This window comes from Centroberyx gerrardi, chromosome 4 (genome assembly GCF_048128805.1).
Source record: "Centroberyx gerrardi isolate f3 chromosome 4, fCenGer3.hap1.cur.20231027, whole genome shotgun sequence".
Classification (NCBI taxonomy): domain Eukaryota; kingdom Metazoa; phylum Chordata; class Actinopteri; order Beryciformes; family Berycidae; genus Centroberyx; species Centroberyx gerrardi.
In genome coordinates this window covers 14,128,711-14,152,076 of record NC_136000.1, presented here as the reverse complement: position 1 = coordinate 14,152,076, position 23,366 = coordinate 14,128,711, and the positions used below count along the sequence as shown (strand labels likewise).

Here is a 23,366-nt window from a genome sequence, read left to right as displayed (position 1 = left end):
AATAGACGCATCGGAACAGGCAGTACAGCCCTACACTTGGCCCGAGAAGCGCTTTATCCAGACCTGCGCGGCTCACGTGACCGCTTACAAACCCCACCGACGTCACTGGTGACAACGCTGGCAGCTCTGACAATGAAATAACGTCTTCATATTGTGGGGTGAGGTAGGCTACATTTTTTGTCGTTATTTTTAATCATGCTCAGGCCTGAACAACTGCACATAGGACAAATAAAGAAAAATATATTTCCGTTAGTCCCTACAATGTTTATAATAATAAGAATAATAGTAATAGTGCTATGACAAAATTAACAAATATTCAACATTTGGGGAAAAAAAAACTGCTGTCATGAGAATAAAACTCTCAGTAGAATATTACAGGGTCTAAAGATTTTTTCAAATAAAATAAGATCCTTTAAGGTGATGATATCTTCCATGCTTTTGAGATATTGAGCCATGATCATTATCTTTTTTTTTCTGCCAAAACAGCTACATAGAGTTTTGCAATTTTGATTGTGGAAACACTAGCAGATTTATGTATACTCTAGGTTGATTTCGTGATGTTAAGTTAATGGCTTGACTTTTAGCCTACTTTCAATATGACAATGTGGGTATAAAATGGTCCAATTAAACAACAGTAATATAACTAGATATGTTCACAATGCTACATACATTGTGAATCACAAAGTTCACAAGATTCAGGCCTAGCAAGTTTCTTAATATCTAGTTTTGTGCCAGGAAAAACATAGTTGTGAAATCACCTAAAGGTTAATGGAAACAGATATCTTCTGGCATCTTATAGGCTAGCTAGACAGAATATTTTTCTGCCATTAGCCCACTGTAAGCTAAATTTATTTAAATCTAATGCAGCAGGAACTTGGACCTGGTTGTTAGATGTCACAGACCATATAGGCATAAAACAAACAAATATATTCAACAAAGTGTGTTTTGCTCAGACCTGGACTGCTGCCGGTATTGGACCTGATTGTTAGTATAGTCAGTATATATTCATATAATTGACATACTGTACAAAAAAAGTTTAATTAGAACAGCCAGTTGTAGAAAAGATCCTAAAAAATAGCAGAACTCCTTTGGTACAGAAGATTGTCAGAAGTCAGGTGGTGTTAAGGGCAGAACAAGCTCACTTGCCCTCTGCTGCCCTTGTGTGGTCATTATCAATATGCACAGTTTAGTGGAAACTGACAAATAAGCCTCTTTGGACACGGGTCTACTTCCCATAAGAGTCACACACAGAAATCTTAAACGTGCTATTTTTTTTAACAATCTTTAATGTGTTTCCAGTGTCATCCTTTATATGCAATTCTATCATTTTCATATAGTGGTATCTGCACTGGATATGACATGCAGTTTTGTTCTGTATTTGTTTGTTTACGTATCACAGGTCATGAGAATCAACATTCACACCATCATACATTTTTTTCTTCATCTCAAAGGTCAGACATGGTATCACCCTTACCAAGGGGTTAAATGTCAGTAATTAGGAGATGAAACTCCTAATTACTTTAGATGAAAAAACAAGTAAGATGGAAAAACAAAAACAAACAAAAAACAGGGAGAGTGGGATGAATGGTCCCCCCACCCCACTCTCCCTGTGTTTTTTGTTTGCTTGTTTGTTTTGTCTTTTTCTCATTCTAATGTCCCAATTGCTGACCTTTGGTACCCATAAAATATAAAAAAGACCATTAAATATCAGATACAGCATATGGTATTTTAAAGCTCTTTGGGCATTCGGGCCAATAGTTTTCAGTGGCAGCCATGTTGGCTCCACAACTCTATTCCTATTTATGTTTAGTATGTGATCCTAGGGCACCTGTGTTCTTGGAGGCTGACCTTAATGTTGGGAGTGGGTGCCCTTTAAATAAGATAATCGCTAGTCCATTCACTGTTAGCTTCATTAACACTAAAATCATCATTTTAATTTATTTTAACTCACTCACTAATTTCCCATTTAACAATTTCACCTTTACTTGCTAAGTAAAAAAAACCCTGTAGGCTAAGTGAATTATGAAACATAGTAATACTTCAGTGATTGTGTGATGTGAGTAGCTGGGGAGCTTTTGCTTTAACGAGGGATGTCACCAAATCACAGGCTGATTGCTCTCATGTGTGTCTGATTGACTCTACCAGATTGACGCAGGCCCCAGTAGGGTCTGATTGTGTCACTGTCTACAGAGCAACGGCTTCAATGGGGGTTTCTCTTCTGCAGAGTGTGCATCCCAAAGCTTTTTCACTCCTCCTTTCCTCCCTTCCTTCACTACCACTCCTGTTCTACCAGGGAGTAACTTGGAGGAGACGAGGGGAGGAGTGGAGTGGAGAAGAAGCGAGAGTGAGGGAAAGTGGAGGCCATGTGGGACAGTTTATTTGTTATTCCATCATCAAAAATGGACGTCTGTTTTTCTGCACACCCAGTTCAAAATATGAATGTCATATTCATATTTGTCCTACGCTGCCATCCTGCGAATGTTCATCAATGTTCTGTGAATGGGTCGTGGTGTTGTGCAGTCCTACGCTGTCATGTTTTGATTTGGTTGCTGCCAATGTGTGTACTGGTTCCTTATTTTGTGTCTTGAGGTCCATTCAAAGCTGTATGTCTGGTGTCATATACCAAAAACACTCTCAATCCATTTTTACACATTCATTTTCCAGCATCTCTCTGAGCCTTACCAAGAACAGGCTGTTTCTGTCGGTGTGTCTTTAAGGCTCATTAATATTAACGACCCTCTGTTCTGATTGGCTAACCGTTTCAAGAGTGAAATGTGAGACACCGCAGCCCGGCAGCTACAGGTAGGGAAAACTCTCCGGTAATAAACAATGACAACCGCTCAACCGCTTTGAAAAAAACACTTTGTTAGTCTATTATTTCTTACAAAAATGATAATGAGCGAACCTTTGTAACGCCACAAAGTTACGGAAGTCCAAACGGCTCGTTTAGAGGCTCGCTTTTCTAATATGGATTGTGTGGATTTAGTTGGCGACCGTGCGTTTTGATACTTTCACCATTTTTAGATAGCACATCCAACTCCTTTCTATTATTAAGAGGCAAGGGGAATCCCGTTTTACACGATATGGGACCTTTAAATTTACTTGTTTTTTGTCTTTTTGTTTGTTTATTGTCTTGTTTTTTGTTTTTTGTTATTGTTGTTTCCATTGTATACATCAAATAATTTTATTTTATTGGTGAGGTACTTTTATAAGCCCACTTTGTTTTCAAATCTCTCCGGCACATGCCCTTTTTTTGTTTTGTATTGTCTTTATTGTTTTTTTTTCATGGTGCGAATAAATTAAACCTAAAAAAAAAACAAAAAAACGTTCTGTTCTATTTGACTTGAATTGAAGAGATTACCAGGAGAGTCTGAACCGCTACTTGATAAATTGATTGCATACTCACCAACAGCAGACGGTGCCACAGTGGGTTTATGTCTGTCTCTGTGAAATGAATCATACACAGATGAAAAGTTTGTTCCTCAAGTCCAGAATGTTTGTATAGAAATTAAGAAATTATATCATATGTCACACTGAGATGTTGCCTGAGGACCCGGATTAGATACAGGTGTCCACTGAACTTGTGGCAAGGTTCACCAGAATGTACATGAATTCAAACAATTTTCATATTCTTTATAGGTTTTCTGTTTTGAGCACAGAACAATTTTATTGTTATGTATTCACAAAAAGTCTTGTTGCAGTAGCAGCAGTGTTGCCTGTTTACTCCTGTGTGTCCTTGCAGGGATGCATGGACTTCTCCACAGCTATCTTTATATTTAAAGGTCAATGTGCTGGTTGCTCTACAAACACACAAATATCATCAATATACTGTATATGTTAAGCAGAGCAATCTATTTTCTTTCAAATTAAGTACAAAACGTGAGGAATATCTATCTATATGATGTGACACCACCAAGTGGGCACATTTGATAATAACAACTTGAGTATAACCATTCTCTACAGGATCTAAGTCAAGTTCATTTCAAATGAGAGTTACGTCTTTATTAATAAGACTGGGACTCACAGAAGCAGCAAAGATGTGGGAATCCGATTTGTGAGGTTTCCATTCTACTGACCCTGTATCCCACTTGCTCTGGTGTACAATTTTACGGCGGGGGGGCTTCAGAAGGAGGTTCCAAATTTACCGTGTTTTGAAAGAGCTGCCTGGAACAAGAACTCAAAAGATGTGAGAAGATTAGCTGACAGCTGTCGTGTTTAGAAATTATTTTCTTCTCTTTCATTATGTCACGATCACTACTTATTTATTTCATGATCTCAACATAAATAAAAAAATTTTGTCAAGATCATGACTTAATTATTCCATTATCTTTACATAAGCCATGGGTAGTGCACAAACTTTTGTGGTGTCACAGCTAAGGATCACATTCATAGTTACTGGGATAATGGTAGCACAGTTGAAAAGTAGCCCAATCTGATGGGAAAATGAATAGCCTACAATTTGAAAACCTATGAAGTTTGGAAGCCTGTGAAGTTAGGAAAACTGCAGGTTCAAGTCCCTATGTCAGCAAACATCCACCCCGCTGAAGTGTCCTTGAGCAAGATATTGAATCCCTACCAGCTCCAGGGATGTTGTTTTGTAGCTGACCCTGACCTCTGACCTCTGACCACCCTGTGGAGGCGGGGCCAACGGAAGGGAATTTCCCTATGGGCATCAATGAAGTATCACATTACACTATGAATGTAGTTTATACATGATTCCAATTAAACGATTATATCAAAAGTGATTATGATTAAGACTGATATGATGATCAGTCACAATCTCTCCTCCATCTGTCATTCCATTTCTATAGCATAAGCTAACTGCAAACTAGTGTGAATTTGAGACAATGAGGTTGTGACCTCAACATGAATTTGTTACACTGATATCATATAATTGATAATTGTTTGATGTGTGTGCAATAATTAAGTCATCAGCTCAGCATAACAGGATCAAAAACAAACTATCAAAGTCACAGTCAGCCCCTGTGCACACCCTGTCAAATGAAAGTGAGAATCTAAAGATGAACACTGTGATGATGGCTTGTGAATAACGCTTTGCTGCTGTTAGAGGGAAAACAGAGCATCCACAGTCACAGCTTGTGTCCTGGTGAGTCATTTTAAAGGTACCTACTGTAATGAAAGGCCAGCTCTCACCTGCAAGTGAAAAAATGCAGTTATGTAGTCAGGTTAACATTCCCCAATCCACAGACATGGCGGTGGCCTGCAAAGTTATACACAGTAAGAAGAACAATAACACCAAATGTATTTCTTCAACAAATGGGAAATGGCTTTTAACAAACAAGACAAGCAGGTGTAGTATTAGTTACCCCTGTTAACTAACTTAACGACCTAAATATCTCGTTTGACAGCATCATGCTGTATATAATATGTAGGCTACATAAACTGTACAGATTTTCTCCATACTGACACGAAGATGTGGCACTGACACAAGGGAAAGGGAGTTTAGAAGAACAAAAAAAAAACATAAAACGTGGATGTGCTGTGGTTATTCTTTGAGCTCTGACATGGGAGCAGACCGTTTATTTACAGGCGGTGGCAGCATTATCTTGGTCTGCTCTAACATGTATATAATCTCTTACCGCCAGGTCTGGGTGTATAAGAGGTTACACACGATAACCGCACTCAGACTGGTATTATTATTATCCTGGGGACGTTCAAATCCCTCTCCATTTACCACCTCTGATAATACGGGATGATGTGGGAATTGCGACAACGGTTTAATTTACTAGACCTTACACGTTTCATGTACTGTCGCTCGAACCACTCATCCTTCACTAGCTAGTGAAAACACAGGTCCCACCGAGATTTGAACTCGGATCGCTGGATTCAGAGTCCAGAGTGCTAACCATTACACCATGGAACCCTACACACTTACATACAGATTAAACAGTGAGTGACACACATGTTGAACCACAACTGACAAGTCATATAGTTTCTAAAATGGTCCGAACGATTTAAAGGGCGTTCACAGAAAAACGATTTGAAAGGACACCAGTTTCACTCCCTCGACTCAACAAACCGATACTGAATCCATGGGCCGCGTTGCGTTCGTTGTGTGCCGCTACACTACCACTGCCACGACACTAGCTAAACTAAATTAGAGTAGCTGTTCACGAATTGTCCAAGAGGGTACCAGAGATGACTTGCCATTACTTATTTAAAGGTACCTTAAAGTTAACAACTCAAATTATAAGGACCTTACATAAGGCAACTAACCATGACAACGGTAATGTGATTTGTCAAACTCCGCTAATTTGATAGATGCTCAATTCGTTCGATTCTACAGTCAGGTTGATTACAGAATTCTGTTCTTTGCCTCAAAGTGTAGTGAAGCCCCGCCCGCCTTAGCTACACCGGGTCCCACAACTCACAATCGGGTGTTTTGTTTTGTTTGTTTTGTCATTTATTCCCTAAACACTAGTAGAATTGGATTAGAGACAAGAGCTGATTCAAATAGTGAAAATAAATGTGAATAGTTAATATCAATAACTTTAAACTACTAGTAAAATTAGAGAACTACTCTCTATTCTGTAGCAAATTTACTGGGACTAGTGGCAGGCAAAATATTGCTAGTGACTAAAACAAGTAGCCTAGTGTACATTTTTTGTGCTACAAAATAAGTACTAGTGCCTCATTCTTAGTGACTAGTGCCTTTTAGGTTGTAGTAAAAATGAAATTAGTCACTAGTAACTGTAAAACGAGTAGCATTTATCAAATTGTTACTAGTAAAAATAGAAAAGTGACTAGGCTAGTAAAAAAATAATTATTCACTTGTAAGCCTACATATTAAATTAAGTTACCTATTAAGTTAGTTATTAAAATGGTTTTTATTACAAAGCAACGAGACAAATTACAATAGTGAGTAGTAGCTGGCAGAATAGTAACTAAAACATGGTACAAGGTTTAGTGACTACTAGTGCATTTTAGGAAATTTTGTGTTAACCTGTTCTCTGTCAAAGCATTAGAAATTACTGTCAAGCAAAACTTTTATCAAATGCAATTATGCTTAATATATAAAAAGTAGGCTATGACTAGGTTTGATACAGGTTGCACTGTAAAGGACCTCTGTCAAACGAACACACTGCAGAACCGTTAATGGGAGGGTTAGTTCCGCTCTTGTATTATCAGATTTTTCAAAATGAAAGACAATGATAAACTTTTGCAGGTTTTTCAGATGTCTTAAAAGTCATTTTATTTCACTATCTTTTGGTGAACCTTAGCTTTGCACAATTTCTGTGAGTGATATTCAGTCTCTTCATACTAGTTAGTTAACAGTGCTTCAGGTTCCTGCCGATGGGAATTTAGTTTGTGTGTCTTGTTTTCCCGGTCTGTGTGCACCTGTTCATGTTGGTCGTGTCGGTTTGTGGGAGTAAGCAAATGAGATTATCTGCTGTACTGAGTTTGTGTCCTTTATCTTTTTATTTCAGGTTGTGGCTGCGGCTGGGCAGTGGGCCTATCAGCATCCTTTGTGGTCCCCAACTCCTCCTCCCTCCTTCCTCGCCTCCAATGGTAGTTGTTGCCCATGGTGACGGAGACGGTGCTGACATCCCTGCACCAGGTGTTGTTCCTGTGATGACATCAATGATGACAGTGATGATGGTGACCGAGTTGGCGTTGATGCCCGCCGCCAGACCATGAATTATTCAACTCCTCTTGGTTCAAGTTTAAAAACCGAATGGGACGGGATCATTCTGCAAAGCTGCTAAAAACTGTCCCGAATTAAGTCTGTCCCCCTTCGCTTCTGAAATGATGGCTACGCCCCTGTGCATTTATCATGCCACTTATCTCCCTGTCGGCTTCACCTCGTCAGGTGGCGCCGTGGGGCTGTGTGCTTGTGTATGACATCGCTAAGCACCTGACCTATGAGAACCTGGAGCGCTGGCTCACGGAGCTCAGGGACCCCGCTGACAGCAATATTGTCATCATGCTGCTGGGCAATAAAAGCAACCTGCGTCATCTCAGGGCACTTAACACAGATGAAGCATGGGCGGTTGCAGGTGAGACACAACACGTTATGATAAAGCGTATCCCCAGTCTGTTTCTCTGAATGCATATTTCTCTTATCCTAAATACCACAAAACATGAATAAAATCAACATTTCCTTTTTATTTTAGGTAAGAGTAATGTCTGGGGGGATTTTTTTCAGCACTTGAAATTTGGCTTTACTTGGCAGATAAGTTTTTATGATTACACATGATATATCTGGATTCTTTTAGACGTGCCTTGCTGAAGTACAATTTTTATTGCAATTTTTCAGACCAGTGCAATTAATTGCAGAGGATAAATGAGACTTGGTGGTTGGGAGGTTATATAATCTTGACAATTCTAGTGTTAAGAAATGTCTGTCTCTGTGTTATTATGTCAGGGACAGTTGGGTTTTTTTTCGGCCTTGAGGGCTTGCATAATTGTGGTTAAAATGACAGCAACTGGAATAATTTAATGTTCTTTCTGTCGCACAGAGAAAAATAGTCTTTCATTTCTTGAGACCTCAGCTGTGGATTTCACTAAAGTGGAGACAGCTTTGCAGGCCATTCTCACTGGTGAGACTCCTCCATGTAGGGACTCTACCTTCATCAATTTAGATGAAGCTTTTCCTCTGTATAATTATTACTCCAGGCTTACTTTGTTAAATGGCTTATTTAGATTATTGTTTAGGATTATATGTCTGGTAAAGTACAGGTTTTAATATGAATTTGTGAGCAGTGCATATCATATTGACACAGGAGTGACAATGATCAGCCTGATTGGGACAACTGCTGATTATGCACCACAAATGGCTAATCAGAGATGTGGCCTTGGTAGGCTAGATCCTAACAGTTCCTGTAGCAGGACGTGACAGCAATGAAGATCTGCAGCTGAGCTCTGCTATGGACTCAGCCAGTCCCTTTTGTTTCTGCACAATGGAGTGCAGTCAAACAATAAATGTTTAAATGGGAGCCTATCAGATTCTATCTGATGATTACATTACATAAGGCTTCTGTTGCTCGGGGAATAATTGACTGGGACAATACAAAGATAAAGCTTGTCTTAACAGAGATAGTTGCATGCCAGTAATAGTTTTTCTCCATGTTTTATGTTAACAGCCAGTCTCCGTGGTCTTTCTCTTTTCCTTACCCCACAGAGATCTAGCACAGCGTCTCTCAGAAGCAGATGTCAGATAGAAGCGAAAGTGACATGTCACCGAGCAACAATGTGGTAAACATGCAGGTGCAGCCCGCTGAGAATACAACAAAGATGCAATGCTGTCAGAGTATATAGTACACAGCCTCTTCCCAGCAATGGCCAGCCGTTCTGAAAAACAGCTTTGGTCCTGAGATGTAGCTGGCAGGCTGACTGCAGCAGAAAGGCTTCTGCCCGAGGCCTGCATCAACAAAGGGAAACTCCCTGCAGTTAGGACTATGCTTCTTTTTCTCTGCCACATAAGGCTTTTATATAGCAATATTTTAATGAACAGGTCCTCTCAGAAATCTCTTAATATATTCTTTTTTTTGTTTGTTTTAATTGTCAAAATTGTGAGTTGTTTTATTTGTATCCATGCATTTGCTAGGATTAGACCTCTGAGGCTACTGACCTTCCCACTTGCAATCTATACAACGTCCAAGTAGTGTATTATTCACAATGTTGCAGCTACATGAACCCAAATTGGAACAGACAAAGTGAAGTTGGTCTACGATACAACTGCTCATACTATGCATGTAGCTTGCTCTGCTCTGGAGTCTGAAAAAAATTTAAGGAAAATTGTCTTTTTGGCTGATTTTGTTCATTGCACCTCTGTTTTACATTATCCACTGGTCATTTCCCATTCCATGTCATCGTCGTTAATGTGTAGCTTGGGCTCTTTTGTTCACACATCTTGAATCTGCATTCAGAAATCACTGACATCTTTGAAGTTTTGTCATAAAAATACCAGCAAGTGTGAGTCTAAGTGTATTCTACTGTTGCAGTCATTTTAAGTTATCTGGATTAGAGTGTGAACATAAATGTATTGCTTGGAAAGAACAAGAAAGTGATTTCCTTTCAGAAAGTTGACACTGCTAAATTGTCAGTGATAGACTAGATTGTGGGCTGATGTGGATGTGCCAGTAGGATTTTCTTTGTGATCCTGTGAGCAGAGGAGAGCAGTGCGTATTTAAAATTACATATCTGATGATACACTATGCATTGAAACACTTTGAATTCAAGAAGACATGAATTTTCCTTTTTATGGCACACTGCCACTGTTGAAGGGCGGCTCCCCAGCAGTAATCATAACTGCATTTTAACATGAATAGTGTTTTCAGCGCCTTTTTTAGTAGAATGCTGGGAAGCATTTGTTTTATGCATGTAATTTCAATTTTTAACCTTTCAGCATCTCCCCAACTCTCAAAGACCATCATCTGAATTCTATCAGGTTAAGTGACATCCCGGTGTAGTTGCTGCCTTTGTCTGGGAAATCACATGAATATTTCAGCCTCAAGAATATTCAAGAAGCTGCAAAATAAAAAAAGGGCTCAGGATCCAAAGTGTAAACACCCATGGAATCTCACCTTGTTCCAGTGAGACCTTCTCTTTTCCCATACAATTCAGGGTGCTCTCTCTCTCTCTGTCTCTCCCTCTCTCTCTCTCTCTCTCTCTCTCTCTCTCTCTCTCTCTCTCTGAGGTGCTCTGTTGTGTTTGGTCTGTTAGCTCCTTGACTTATTGGCCTCATTCCCTTTCAGTGGGGCATCACTCAGGGCTTGTTGGCTGGCAGCTAGACAGCACGTCCATCATCTGTGGAGCTCAGAGAAGTCTCTTCCTTACTACTGAGGACCATGCTGACCCCTTCTATTATTCAGCTGTGAACTGGCTCACTGTAGCTTCTCTCAGTTTCCCTAATACGATGGTCAGCTCTGTCTAAAGCCAAGATTACTTGATAGTCTTATAATAATTCTCACAAACATTACTCAACTCACAGTTTTGCCACTGGCTCTTTTTGCGCTGAACATAAAGCTTGCTCTTTATCTCACTGAAAGCACTACAAATAAGGTTTTATTGTATATATGTTGTCATGATTTTAAGAAATTGTAATTGCTTATTGTACTGTGATGAACTGCTTTGTAAACGTTGCAGTCCTGTGTAGCAGGTGAGGCAGTGCCTATGATGTGACGTGCACAGATGGCACTGTCATGATCACATTATATTAAATGATTAATATAATGTGATTTTGTTTCTTTCATATATTGTCTTCATATATTTGTTTTATTATAATTCACCAGAACACTAATTACCTCTGAAATTTCAAATAAAAAGCTGTAACAAATTTAAAAATGTTTTAAAAATGTAAGGGTGATTCTGGGTGATACAATGTTCGAGTCAGCAATGTGGCCATTTCAGGACTGTATATGTAACCTTTAGAAATAAAAAAAAAAAATGAAATGTGTACCTAGGATTTTGAGAATTACCTCAAATCTTCTCCTAATAACAATCTGTGCATAATTGTATATGAGGCAGTGAATTCTGAAAGGTATAAATCTGTTATCACCTTCAGGCTGAAAGGCCTACTTAGGCCTACTATTACTTGGGCACGACACCATTCCTGAATCTGAAAGATGTTTCCTATAGGCTTCCTATAGAAGTAGAGAGAAATTGTTAGTATGCAATATCAGGCTTACTTTTCTCCCAGTTTATACAAACATAAACATGAGTATGTAAGGATTTCTAATTTCTTAGAGTGGAATCCTTCACACATTAGCATAAACTGACTTACTTGCCAACGTTTAAAATTGCTTGTGATGGAATTGTACTGCTAAGAGGATATTAAGATGCTATGATGTCCCTACAGCCTCAAGTACTGCTACAGATTAGAGGAGTAACATCACTGTCTAACACATGACATGAGATGGCAAGCATGTTCACCTACTCTAAGACATAAACCTGACTGAGACTGGTTTCTGATGGCAGAATAGGCTTTTAATTTTAAATTTATGTACCAAAACAACAAGCAGCATTGAAATGACAGCAACTGGAAATACCTTCCTTAGAGGAAAAACAGTCACGCAAAATATGATCCACTGTCACCACACTGGTCAAAGATGGCATAATGTCCAGCACTAATGAAATGCTGTCTGGGCATCGATTGTCAACATGTTATTGCTTCTACATAGGGTGAAATGGAATTCACATAGTGAATGAATAAGTTCAGTTGAATAAAAGAAAAAGTTAATTAGCCTGATAAAAACGTAAAACATTTTAGACATGGAATTTTTACACATGGTTCCCATTGTAATTACTGCACAGGGTATTTGTGGGTCTGAATTGGTCAGATGATACCTTATTTGCAATTTACAATCTGACAGAGAGAGAGAGAGAGAAAGAACAATTTAAATAACCTCAAAAACGGTGCACAAAATGACACTGATCATCTCACAAGATAAATTGTGTGTTATCTACATTGTTGGGTATCCATTATCTGATCATGCGCATCTTTTTTTTTTTTATTCTAGTGTCACATTAAGAAAATTCACCATCACTAATATAAATCAATAAATAAAGCAAATTGCTTTATAAATACAAAACATAAAGGTCAAAGCAATCCCTTCTTAACACCCAAAGGTTTCAAATATGTAAACTGAGACATGATCAAGAAAAATGCTTTCACACAGAAAACAACACAAGATCTGATCACTTGAGTGTGGGCCACATCCTAACTTGACACCTGTGCATGTAACTCTCAATAATGTACTGATGCATGAACTCCGGTGACCTGAATACATGTCCAGATAGACTGGACAACCCATCCTTATTTATACTGCAACTTAAAGAAAAACCCTTGAGAGTTACAGACAGGTATCAAGTTAGTAATAGCTGTGTGATCATTGCTGGATAACGGTGAATAAAGGACCATTACCATATCTTACTATTTATCCATGCTTTATCAGTTTGGACTTGGAATTCACTCTGAGACGGATGCTCAGGTTTAACATCGTTTAGCCTACTCTGTTATTTTGACTGAGGATTTCTTCACAGAGTAGCTGATCATGACCACTGCATGTTTGTTAGCCCTGCTTACTCCACACACAGTGACAACCCATAAACTCTGGTATATGTTTGTAGTAGATCTTGATTTGCTCTGACATGGTCAAGGTGGCTATACCTACCTTCCTGCAGAGAAACCCACTTCTCTATTGAGCGGATATTCTAAACCCTTGACTGCTCTTGAATAATAAGCCTATATCAAGGGCTAAATATGGGTGTGGGGATAACTCTCTCCCTGTAAATAATCTGTCCACCCAATCCATATACGCTGCCCTTAGCACTGTTGGGAAGCATTATGTTCCACTTCAGCAGGTCCATAAAAAGGCTGGGCAGCCATTTGAGTGATCAGTTATATGAGAAAATAAAATGGGTGAATGGTCGCTGGTGTGTGGGACTCTTGCAGAGGGGAGGAGGCTGTCCTTTCCTCCCTCTTCCCTCCCCTCCCTCCTTCATGGCCACAGAAGGAGTGTAAAGTGAGAGAGCCAAAGACAACAGGGTCCAGACGAGCTGTGGCTATCCCTCCATCTCGACATCTCAGTATCTAATTCAACACGCACGGAGACAGAGGGAGGGCCAGTGGTTGAAAGTTGGCTGAACGTTGCCTGAATGCCGGCGCACTGTCAGGGCCGGGGCAGAGGGTCTGGCCTCTAGAGCAGGGAGCTGGGGCTCTCTGGGGGCGGCGGGGGTGTGTGCGTGGGGCTGTGGCGCATGGGCAGTATGTCGTAGTGGCTGGGGATGTGGCTGCTGCGAGGGAGGTCATAGGGGCTCTGGGAGAAGCCGGTGGCCATCCCATTGGGTCCCTGCAGAACGCTCACTGTTGGCTCTGCGACGGACAGTTTGGGTCAGAGGGAGGGAAAAGAGGGGGAGAAGAATATGAGAAATACTGAAGCTGGATAGAAGCAGGCAGACTAAAGGAGTAGAGAGGGGCACATGCAATATAGATGCAGCTCACATTTCCTCTTATCAAAGCTTGAGAGGCTTACAGAGTAAAGGCCCATGAAAGGGGACAAGACCAGAGAGGCCATAAGCTGCTGGACCATGCTGCACTCCCCACACCAGAGCAACCCCACACTCACCAACATCATAGACGTTCCTGCTTGCGCTGCCCAGGAGGGTGGCAGTGCCGCCAAAGGGCACTTCACGGTGGGAGGGGGACTTCATCTCCACGTAGCTGCTCTCTGTGTGCTTGCAGGCCAGTCCTGGTGGGTCTCTAATGGTGGCGTATGGGTTCTCACTATTCAGGGAGCAGGAGCTGTTGCTGCACATGGAGCCCTTGATATAATCTGCAATAACCACAAGACAAGGACATATTCAGTACCAACAAAGACGAGGACACTGTCGCTGAGTTATGGCACTCCTCTTATTGTGGGAATCTGAAATTACCACTAAAATTTGAGCAGGCCCCAGTGAATGACAATGAAATTCATTGCCATTCTAAAGAAGTTATAATTCTTATGTCTTTGACAGGTGAGTAATGGTGGTATATAGTAATCAGAGTATGAAGGGGAGAGACTGAACACTCATCTCATCCATAACAGTCTCATCAGTCTGATAAGAGGCCTCATTAGAGACCGCAGCAAAGCTCCTTCAGACCACTCTTCACAGCCCTGGGTCCCTCACATTCACCACTGACTGTGCTATGTGGGAGACAAAATGACGTATTGGGCGCTGAGCCATAGAGAGCAATTAACACTGGAACAAACCTCAGCCCACCATGATCCTGTCCAAAGTGAGAGTTTTCACATAAATCATGGAGAGAGTAACGATATGGGATATCGGGCCAAGGGAAGCACTCTTTGAGGGGAATAGAAACCCAAGTGGGGAAATAGATACGGGCTGTTGAGCATAAAGGGATTTTGTGCTGAGGCTGAATAGGACACCACATATATGTGCCTGCACACACACACCCACACACACACACACACACACACACACACACACACACAGGACCACAGTAAGTTGTTTACCTTTTCTGGAGCCTCTCTGTGTCTGTGTCTCCCCCTGTTGAACATCTGTAATAAATGTCAAGCATGAAAGTCATATATCACATATGCATTCCCCATCGTGTGAAATGTTCTCTTTTAGGTATAATTGATTGTTTCTTTCTCAAGAAGCAGAATATGAAGAATGTGACTATGGGGAGTTATTCAATCGTTCGATCGTTTGCTTTCACATTCCCCCAAGGCTTACAAGCTTACAGAATCAACTGTGGTCATCATGGGATCATAGCCAAAATATCAAAAGATCACAAAGAGAGGACCAGCATGGAGTTGAGGCTATGTGGCATCCACCGAACTGGAGTACAAACAAGAAATTCTGGTTATTTAGATTGCTGCATGCCACTTGGCAGCACTGTTACTGTTATCACTACACCAACATAGTTTTCCATACCAGCAATGTTTACTTTACTTTCTCCTTAACTTTGGCACACTATATCCCCACAAGCTTCGAGACTGAGAATACATTTTCCAAATAAAATGAGGTGTGAAATCCTATCGGCTTACTGTAAAAGTATAGCACAAATCAAATATAATATGCTATTATTTGGCATTTTTTCGATCTCAAATTCTTTCCTATAACCCACAGCCAGAGAGTGTAGTGTTTGACCCAGTGTAAGCCGTCACAGAGGAATGTGCCACAGGGGGAAGTGAAAGAGCACTAATGAGCTCACAGCGACCCCTTTCACCTCTGCACCACTGCATTTTCTCTGTCCCACCCACACATCTTATCAAAATCAGAGCAAAGGCTATGACTAATCAAAGCACACCGAACATAGTGCCATTATGAGATTTACATTCATGATACTCTTGTTTATGCCATTGAAGCCATAACACAACAATGTCCAGGTGTCCACAGACAGGATAATGTGATGTTTGAAGGTAAGAGAGGGCAGAAGACAGACGAACACTGACCTAGGTCATTGAGATTGCAGTAGGCTCTCCATTCTGAGCCATTTCTGCTTTTCAGGGTGCTTGACTGTGGAAGGAAGAGCAGAATTGTGTGTTGCTTGTACAGTATGTTAATGGGAATACTCAATTAGATTATATCTGGATAAATATGGAGAGGGGCCATACTTTGAGGGTCAGAGTGCCATCCAAGTTGCTGGGGATGGTTGAGGCAACGTTGCACTGGGCCACAGTGTGGTAGCTGGGGTTGGAGAAGCACTGGCCAGTGTTGGTGCTGCTCTGGCTCTGAGTGACCTCGATAGTGCTGGGCCTCATCGCCACAGTACTGCCACACTCTGAGGGTTTAAACAACAAGTGGAGGGTTTGTCCCATCTAATGAGAAGCAGTGTTGCCTGTATTTAAACTAGGAAATAGCAATTGCTCCTTTTTTTTGGCCAAATAATATTACGATTTTTTTTAGCACTTTGATTGTGACGAAGACCACTTTTTACATTTTTGTACCTGCAGATGGAGTGCTGTAGTATCTCTTTGGGGAATTCATACGTTTATTTCCTCATATGTACCTTATGTTACTGGCAAGGAATATCCCTAGTATATTTTTTGGATATTACTACTTGACTCCACCAAGGACCACAGGGGAAACAAGTGTATTTAATACTTTCATCTACCATCTTCAGGGTACAGATATGCATGGATATTTTGACACGCGTGTTTTGTTTTGCCTAACATAAATCAAATTCAAGCAAATGTTTTGAGTAGTCTTACCAGAGAGGGAATAGTCAGTGTTGGTGATGTGCATTGCCTGTGTGTAGGACACACTGGGCTGCATGTCGTGACCTTTGTCCCTCTGCCTCTGCCTGTACCACACAAACAGACTGAGCATAGCCATGATGATGAGGAGGAGGAAGATGATACCCATGACAGCGCCTGCCGACTGGCGCTCGGAGCCTCGTGCCGGGCTGATTTTGGTGTAGGGGTTCAGCTCCTCCATCATCAGAGCTGCTACAGGGAAAAGACACACAGAGGGTTATTAAAACAGCGTGTATACATCTGTGTTGGAGCATAAAACACAGTGTAGGGCCTCGATCGCCTTGATCACATCTCACCTTGATCGCAACGGATGCCTTTATACCCGGGGCTGCAGTAGCATGTGCCAGTCACATAGTCACAGGTAGCGTTGTTCATGCACTCACATAGCTGCTGACACCCATATCCAAATGTACCTGCAGGGCACTCTGCATGGGAGAGAGGCACATTATTAAATCCACCAAAATTAAAGTACTTAGAGAGTGGGAGCCAAAGTGGTTAGGACACGTACACACACACACACGCACCCACACACCCACACTCATCCACAGGGCAATTCTGTTCAGAGATATAATGTGGAAGAGGTGGGGGGGGGGGGGCTACTCAACTCTGCTCACAGCTAGTCCCAATGAAGCCTGTTCGGCAAGCACACTGGCCAGTGATGTGGTCGCAGTCGGCACCGTTCTGACAGCGGCACACCTCAGAGCAATCCCTGCCGTAGAAGCCTGAAGGACAGCCTGGGACAGACATATAGAAAGGGTCAGGGGGGTTAGAGAAAGAAGGAGAGGGTAAGCAAATATAAGGTGACAAGGTCATGTGGCTGGGAAGTAGCAAAATCAATGCTATTCAGTGTCTCAGCAACGATCAAGGACAATGTGAATGGGTATGATGTTATGCTGTTAACATAGCATGAGGTGGAAATAAAGAACAAAGAACAATACAAGCGGAACGAGTCAGATTCCAAACAAGGCAATAAGAAGAAAACAGTTAAAACAAGAGTCATTCCATGCAAGTATGTGGTGCCACAAAAAGACTAAATAAAAATGTTGTGGTAATAGGTAATAGATAGAATTAATATCAGTGGAGTGATGTTGATGATCTGTACCATACCTGGATGAATGACTGGAATGTATTATGAGCAAAAATCATAAAGTCAGACCTAAACTGGCCATTGATACTATTTGATGTTACTATATCTTTATATTACTTATTCATTAAACATGTAAATGTCAACCTAAAATCATCCAGTCACCCAGTTGTCTTTGTACAACATCTCATTTCTCACTCAGCTGGTATGTTGACTATTGTCATGTGCTGCAGTTCCATTGGACTGCCAGCAGATGCCACTGTGTGTCTACTAACTGGAGGGGAGAGACTCACGCTGTGTGCAGTAGAGACCGGTCCAGCCCGGGCTGCACCTGCACTCCCCATCGTAGGCACTGCACTGGGCTCCGTTGTGACAGTTACACGAGTTGAGGCAATCAGGGCCCCAGTGCCCAGAGGGACAGGCTGCAGACGCCACAGAGACACAGTCAAGTGGATAGACAAGCTCATGGTCTCATACACTCCCACACGTGTGCATACCCATACATGCTGTATGCCCAATGCATGAATACATGAAGCACGTATCGTCATAACAACACATATCACTGATGAGACATATAAATATTCTCCACACATATATTACACAGACATAGAATCAGGGACGCATACTTTACACAAACCCTCGCAGTAAATCCAATGTGATCCTTACCCTCAACCATCCTAAAATTTGTATTATGTGAACAGACTTATGTGTGGGGTTGAATTACCCAAAGTAAAGTACCGGTAATGTGACATCTATCTGATCATAAGTTATTTCTATTGTAAGTACCTAATACCATATGATACCATCAATTTCCCATGGCATGACAGCTCAAAGCTCTGTTAATGATCTTTGGCCTGTGGTGCAGTAAATCAAAGAGCATAATGTATTACAATAATTATTTAAGCAAGCTATGTGTTTTACATCGGCTGGGGTTGTGGGAAGTTCTTGGAATGTGTCGGGTCATGAAAATGATTAATGTGTATGAAGGTAAATGTGTAAGAGAAATTAGGGGGTGGAGATGGAAAATGACAGGAAGTAAATAACAAGAGCAAATGAGAGCCTGACACACAGCGAGGATGAAAAGGAGAAGCCATACCATGAGAGCAATCCTCTCCGATCCAACCCGGGAAGCACTGGCAGGAGCCATCGATGGGGTTGCAGGTGCCATTGTTAGTGCAGAGGCAGATCTCAGCACAGCTCTTCCCATACCTGCCACTTGGACACACTGCAAAACAGAGAAGAACCCATCATTTACAAACACATCTGCATAAAATCACGTACATGCAAAGTCAATTAACATATGACATTAAACTTGGATACATTAGTGTGTGCTTACTTTATACAAAAAAACACATTTTCTGAAAGCTTGGATGTTAACATACTTGTCTAATGGATTATATTCTTCTATTTGAGTGGTCATAAAGTGAAGCGTTCAGACAAAAGGAGGAGTTGATCACCGCCTCCAGTGGCACAACTGCCCCATTTCCACTCACTAGAGTGGAATGACTGATGTGCCACAGAATTAAAATAGACCTTGTACACAGACCACAGTATACATTTTTTATAAAATTAATATTTCAATGCTTTCTGTCACTCTTCAATAAAAGATGTAATTTTCAATGAAACCTCTATTGTGTTTTCTTCTTGGACTGCGGGGACAAATTGAACCAAGGTGTATCTAACCAATAAGGACCAGGCAGCTGCAGCACCAGCAGGTACATCAAAGTCGTTATATAAAGAGAAAAGCCCAGCGTTAGAAATATCATATAAGGTGGCTGGCTGTGAAAGACATGAGTCTGACTGATTTTGATGTGGGGTGATTTTAATGATTACATTTCAACTGGCTTTTTCCTCGTCTTGAGAGCTCTTTCAAGCCCCTTCAAGCAGGTTGTCATTAGGCCATGAGGTTGGCTCCCCCATACTGCTGCTTCTGGGGATTCAGGACTCAACACACCGGGAGATCTTCATTAGCCTGGGACTTTGTGTGCTGGACAGAGGACAAGTGAGGACAGCAACAAGGCTCAACAAGAGGAGAATGCGTATGTTGTTGGCCACCTTTGTCCCTAGTGGCAATACCGCCTGCTTGCTATTAATTACAGTCCAGACAAATTAGGACTGGCTCTCGTTTTCTCTCTTCCTCTTCCTTTAGCTAACCTATTAAACTTTTATTCATGAGACATTGCTCAAAGCCATGAAAGAGAATTCAAAAAATTCCCACTGCCTTTCTGTAATTTATAAAAAAAGACTAGTAAATTATTAGAAGTAAAATCTACAGTACATTTGCATGTTGATGTCTTTCTTTAACACAGTGACTGAGAGCAGCAGTATTGGTTCTTTACTGCACAATAGTGAACAAGAAACCATAGAATAGATACTTAATTTTAGGCACACACTCTCACACACACTCTCACACATACACATCTAGGTCTATGTCAATATTTAGTTATTGAATAGCTGGAGAGTGAGGGGCTGGGAAGAGCCAAGATTAAGCTTTGTCTGTATTTTAAGATGAATAAAAAAATAAAAATGACACAAAGTCTCCTCCATTGTGACAATACAATCCGATCATTTTAGATGCAGTTGAAACCTAAAAGTAGGTCATCATTACTGGTTCAAACAAGACTAGTTTAATAAGTCTATTCAAACAATTCTTTTATAACATTTTACATGCTCTGTGCCATATAATGCATAGTACTGGCATCTTGCATAAACCATGCTTGAATATGTAATAAAAAATAGTTAAATCATCATAGAAGCAACATCAACATCAAACACATCTCAGGGCAATATAGGGCAATTTAGGGAAGTGAGACACAGAGGCAAAAAATCTGTTCAAATGTTTCCAACAATGTCAAGCCGACTCCTTGGGCAATTTTGCTGATCAAAATTGCTCAAAAAGTTGCCCTGTGTACCCCTGTTTTCCACAAGGAGTGTAGAAGAATTCAACAAGAAAAAGACCTGCACATGTCTTGCTTCTTGGTTAACCAGTATGTTTTTGCAAAGCAATTTGCATGCAGCTCTCTTGACGGAATTAGAGAGAAGACAGCAACATTTACTTGACATATTCTTTGTGTGTCTCAGAAAGACGAGTCTCAGCAATATTCAGATTTCCGGTGAAGGTTGTTTTTCGCTGGGATGCACTGATAATGTCAATTATTCACAGTTTCAAGGCCAAGATGCTAGTGGGAGTTGCAGCAGGTCATTTGCTGATCTCATTAGAGCCATTGAGGACATCAAGGACTGTAATAATAAGATGTACAGGTGTCTTCACAAAGTAATGTAACAGATAATAACCAGAAGCGTTTATTTGACAGATCAAGGTGCTGTGAAATAAGGTAGGAATAAGCTATCGCCACATACTAATTTATAATATATCATCATTATTCTAATGTAGAGTACATTATTAAGTTATTTTAAATTATTTATATTATCACTTAATTTTCCTAACAATTGAAATACTATTTTTTATTTATGTCAAGGCATCATGCCAGAACAGATTCAATTCCCCAACTTACCTTTTTCCAAACGTAATGCAGCAACAGTTAAAACATGACAGACGACAAAGAAACTGACAGTGAATAACACAGCAGGATAAAGGCAAAGGGACGCAGGGGGGCTACTTGCCTTGGTTGCACAGAGAACCGGAGAAGCCGGACAGGCACTCACAGTGGCCCGTCACATGGTGGCACGGCCCGGTGCTGTGGACACACTGTGGGCATGACTGGCTGCAGCGGTGTCCGTAGAACCCAGGAGAGCAGACTGGGTCAGGGAGAGCGTGGCGGGAGGAGAGGGGTTCAGTCGACAATGTGGATGGAACGACAGGCATATCATAATGAAACAGGGCAAGACACGAGTGATCAAGGGGGGGAAAAGAAGAATTGAGGCCAGAGGAATTACAGCAGTATAAATGAGGAGAGGCAGCAAAGGGGGAGAGAAAGCAGAAAAGAGAGAAGTCAGTCTTTATTATAATCACTCCCATCTTATACGCTGCCAGAAATGGAATAGTAAAAGAGTTAAGGGAATCGTGAAAGTCTGTTTTATATAAAATCGTGTCTAAGAGTGCAGCTTAACGATCCATAAATGCCATGAAACACACAATTGTGCATTGATAATGCTGATTTTATGGATGGAATGTTAACCATTAAGAGATATTCAAAAGGTTGCATAAAGGTAATTACATTAACATTTGATACAGAGAGCACCTACAGTGAAGTAGTATGATAAGAAACTGTGGAAATCATAAATAATGCAAACATATTTTTAATCCCATAGAGGGGGGAACCTTATGAATACGTTTTATGTTTCTATTTCCGATATCAGTGATATCAGAGAATCCTATTCTAATCCTAATCCTTGAAATTAAGATATCGCTCTGTCAGGTGAAAACCTTCTATCTCTAATAGCAACTTTTTCGGAACTGGAAAAACAGCCTTGATTATAGTTTTACAACCAAGCAATTTTGAGTTTATCCAGTGGGTTTTGGTTTCATAAGCCCAAAGGTCATAGATGTTTCTCAACCCACAGAGAACCATATAATCCTTCAATTGAAGGAAAAACATGAAAATCACAAAACTGGAGTTATGAGGTTTTCACCCGACAATGACTATATCTATAGGAACAGTGCTCGAATCTGTAGTTCTTCTCTCCCTCTCCCTCTCTCTCTCTTTCACACTCACACATACATACGCACGCAGAGCCCATGTGTGTCTCTCTCTAAAATTCCACTCTAACTAATGTTTACAGGTTTGTCACTGTGAAATTCACTCCCAATCAGTGAGCTCATCACTTGAGAACAGCTTCAGAGAGGCCCCATTCAGAAACCAGAGCTAGCACTCCCAGTGAGCAGGCCCTCTGATGAGCCTGGGGCGAGGATTGTGAATCTCCCACTGAGAGCTGGCGGTTGAGGGCGAGATGGAGGGATGAGGGCTGTGTGTGTGTGTCGGACGGGGGGGGTGGAGTAAGGACACTGTGATTAAGTGATGGCTGTGATGAAGGGTTTACACTCAGGCAGTTATGACCAACAACTAAGTGCCTCTCCTCAGCTAGCTCACCCTCAGCAATCCTTCACATCAAGGCAAGGTCAATATTGTGATGGAGTTTGTTACTGTGCTGCTCTCACTCTCATGCCGTTGTTTCCTAAAGACTTGGGAAAAGAGAGGTGGCGTAGCAGAAGAGTAGGAGTCTCACTTCTTTTGCAGGAGGTCCCTCTGTATCCAGGTGCACACACACATGTGCCGTCCTCTGGAGAGCAGGATCCTCCATTCTGACAGGAGCAGCTGACTGAACAGTTGGGTCCCCAGAAGCCTTGTGGGCACACGTTATCACAGTGGATTCCTGTGGGCACATTACAGTGAGGAATAATCAGCGACTACACACTATGAAGCCAAACACTGATACACTGAAATATTGTAAATACCCCGCCATCTGTAAAAACACATCATCAAAAGAGAACATTCACAATGCCTGACATCACACTGGATCTGTAGAAGGATATTCACCCAGCCTGGATCCTCGGGTCAGTTTCAGTTTTAAATGAAGAAGCTGTGGTTTGT

The 23,366-nt window shown here is 41.1% G+C and overlaps 1 protein-coding gene and 1 non-coding gene across 2 annotated transcripts in view; both read right to left on the bottom strand.

The window, feature by feature from the left end:
- Positions 1-5,812: 5,812 nt before the first annotated feature.
- On the bottom strand, positions 5,813-5,884 carry trnaq-cug (transfer RNA glutamine (anticodon CUG)). Its single transcript has one exon. It is a non-coding gene; the product is annotated as a tRNA-Gln (tRNA).
- A 7,777-nt stretch (positions 5,885-13,661) lies between these two features.
- Positions 13,662-23,366, bottom strand: part of megf11 (multiple EGF-like-domains 11) — a 45,536-nt gene continuing 35,831 nt past the window's right edge. Inside the window, exons 13-24 of the mRNA XM_071896461.2 lie at positions 23,002-23,148; positions 21,439-21,573; positions 18,911-19,039; positions 18,108-18,236; positions 17,336-17,464; positions 17,027-17,155; positions 16,686-16,922; positions 16,437-16,444; positions 16,089-16,199; positions 15,927-15,990; positions 14,091-14,297; positions 13,662-13,837 (exon numbers count right to left, since the gene is read on the bottom strand). Coding sequence (XP_071752562.1) covers positions 13,662-13,837; positions 14,091-14,297; positions 15,927-15,990; positions 16,089-16,199; positions 16,437-16,444; positions 16,686-16,922; positions 17,027-17,155; positions 17,336-17,464; positions 18,108-18,236; positions 18,911-19,039; positions 21,439-21,573; positions 23,002-23,148 — 1,601 coding nt within the window. The remainder of the gene's footprint in view (positions 13,838-14,090; positions 14,298-15,926; positions 15,991-16,088; positions 16,200-16,436; positions 16,445-16,685; positions 16,923-17,026; positions 17,156-17,335; positions 17,465-18,107; positions 18,237-18,910; positions 19,040-21,438; positions 21,574-23,001; positions 23,149-23,366) is intronic.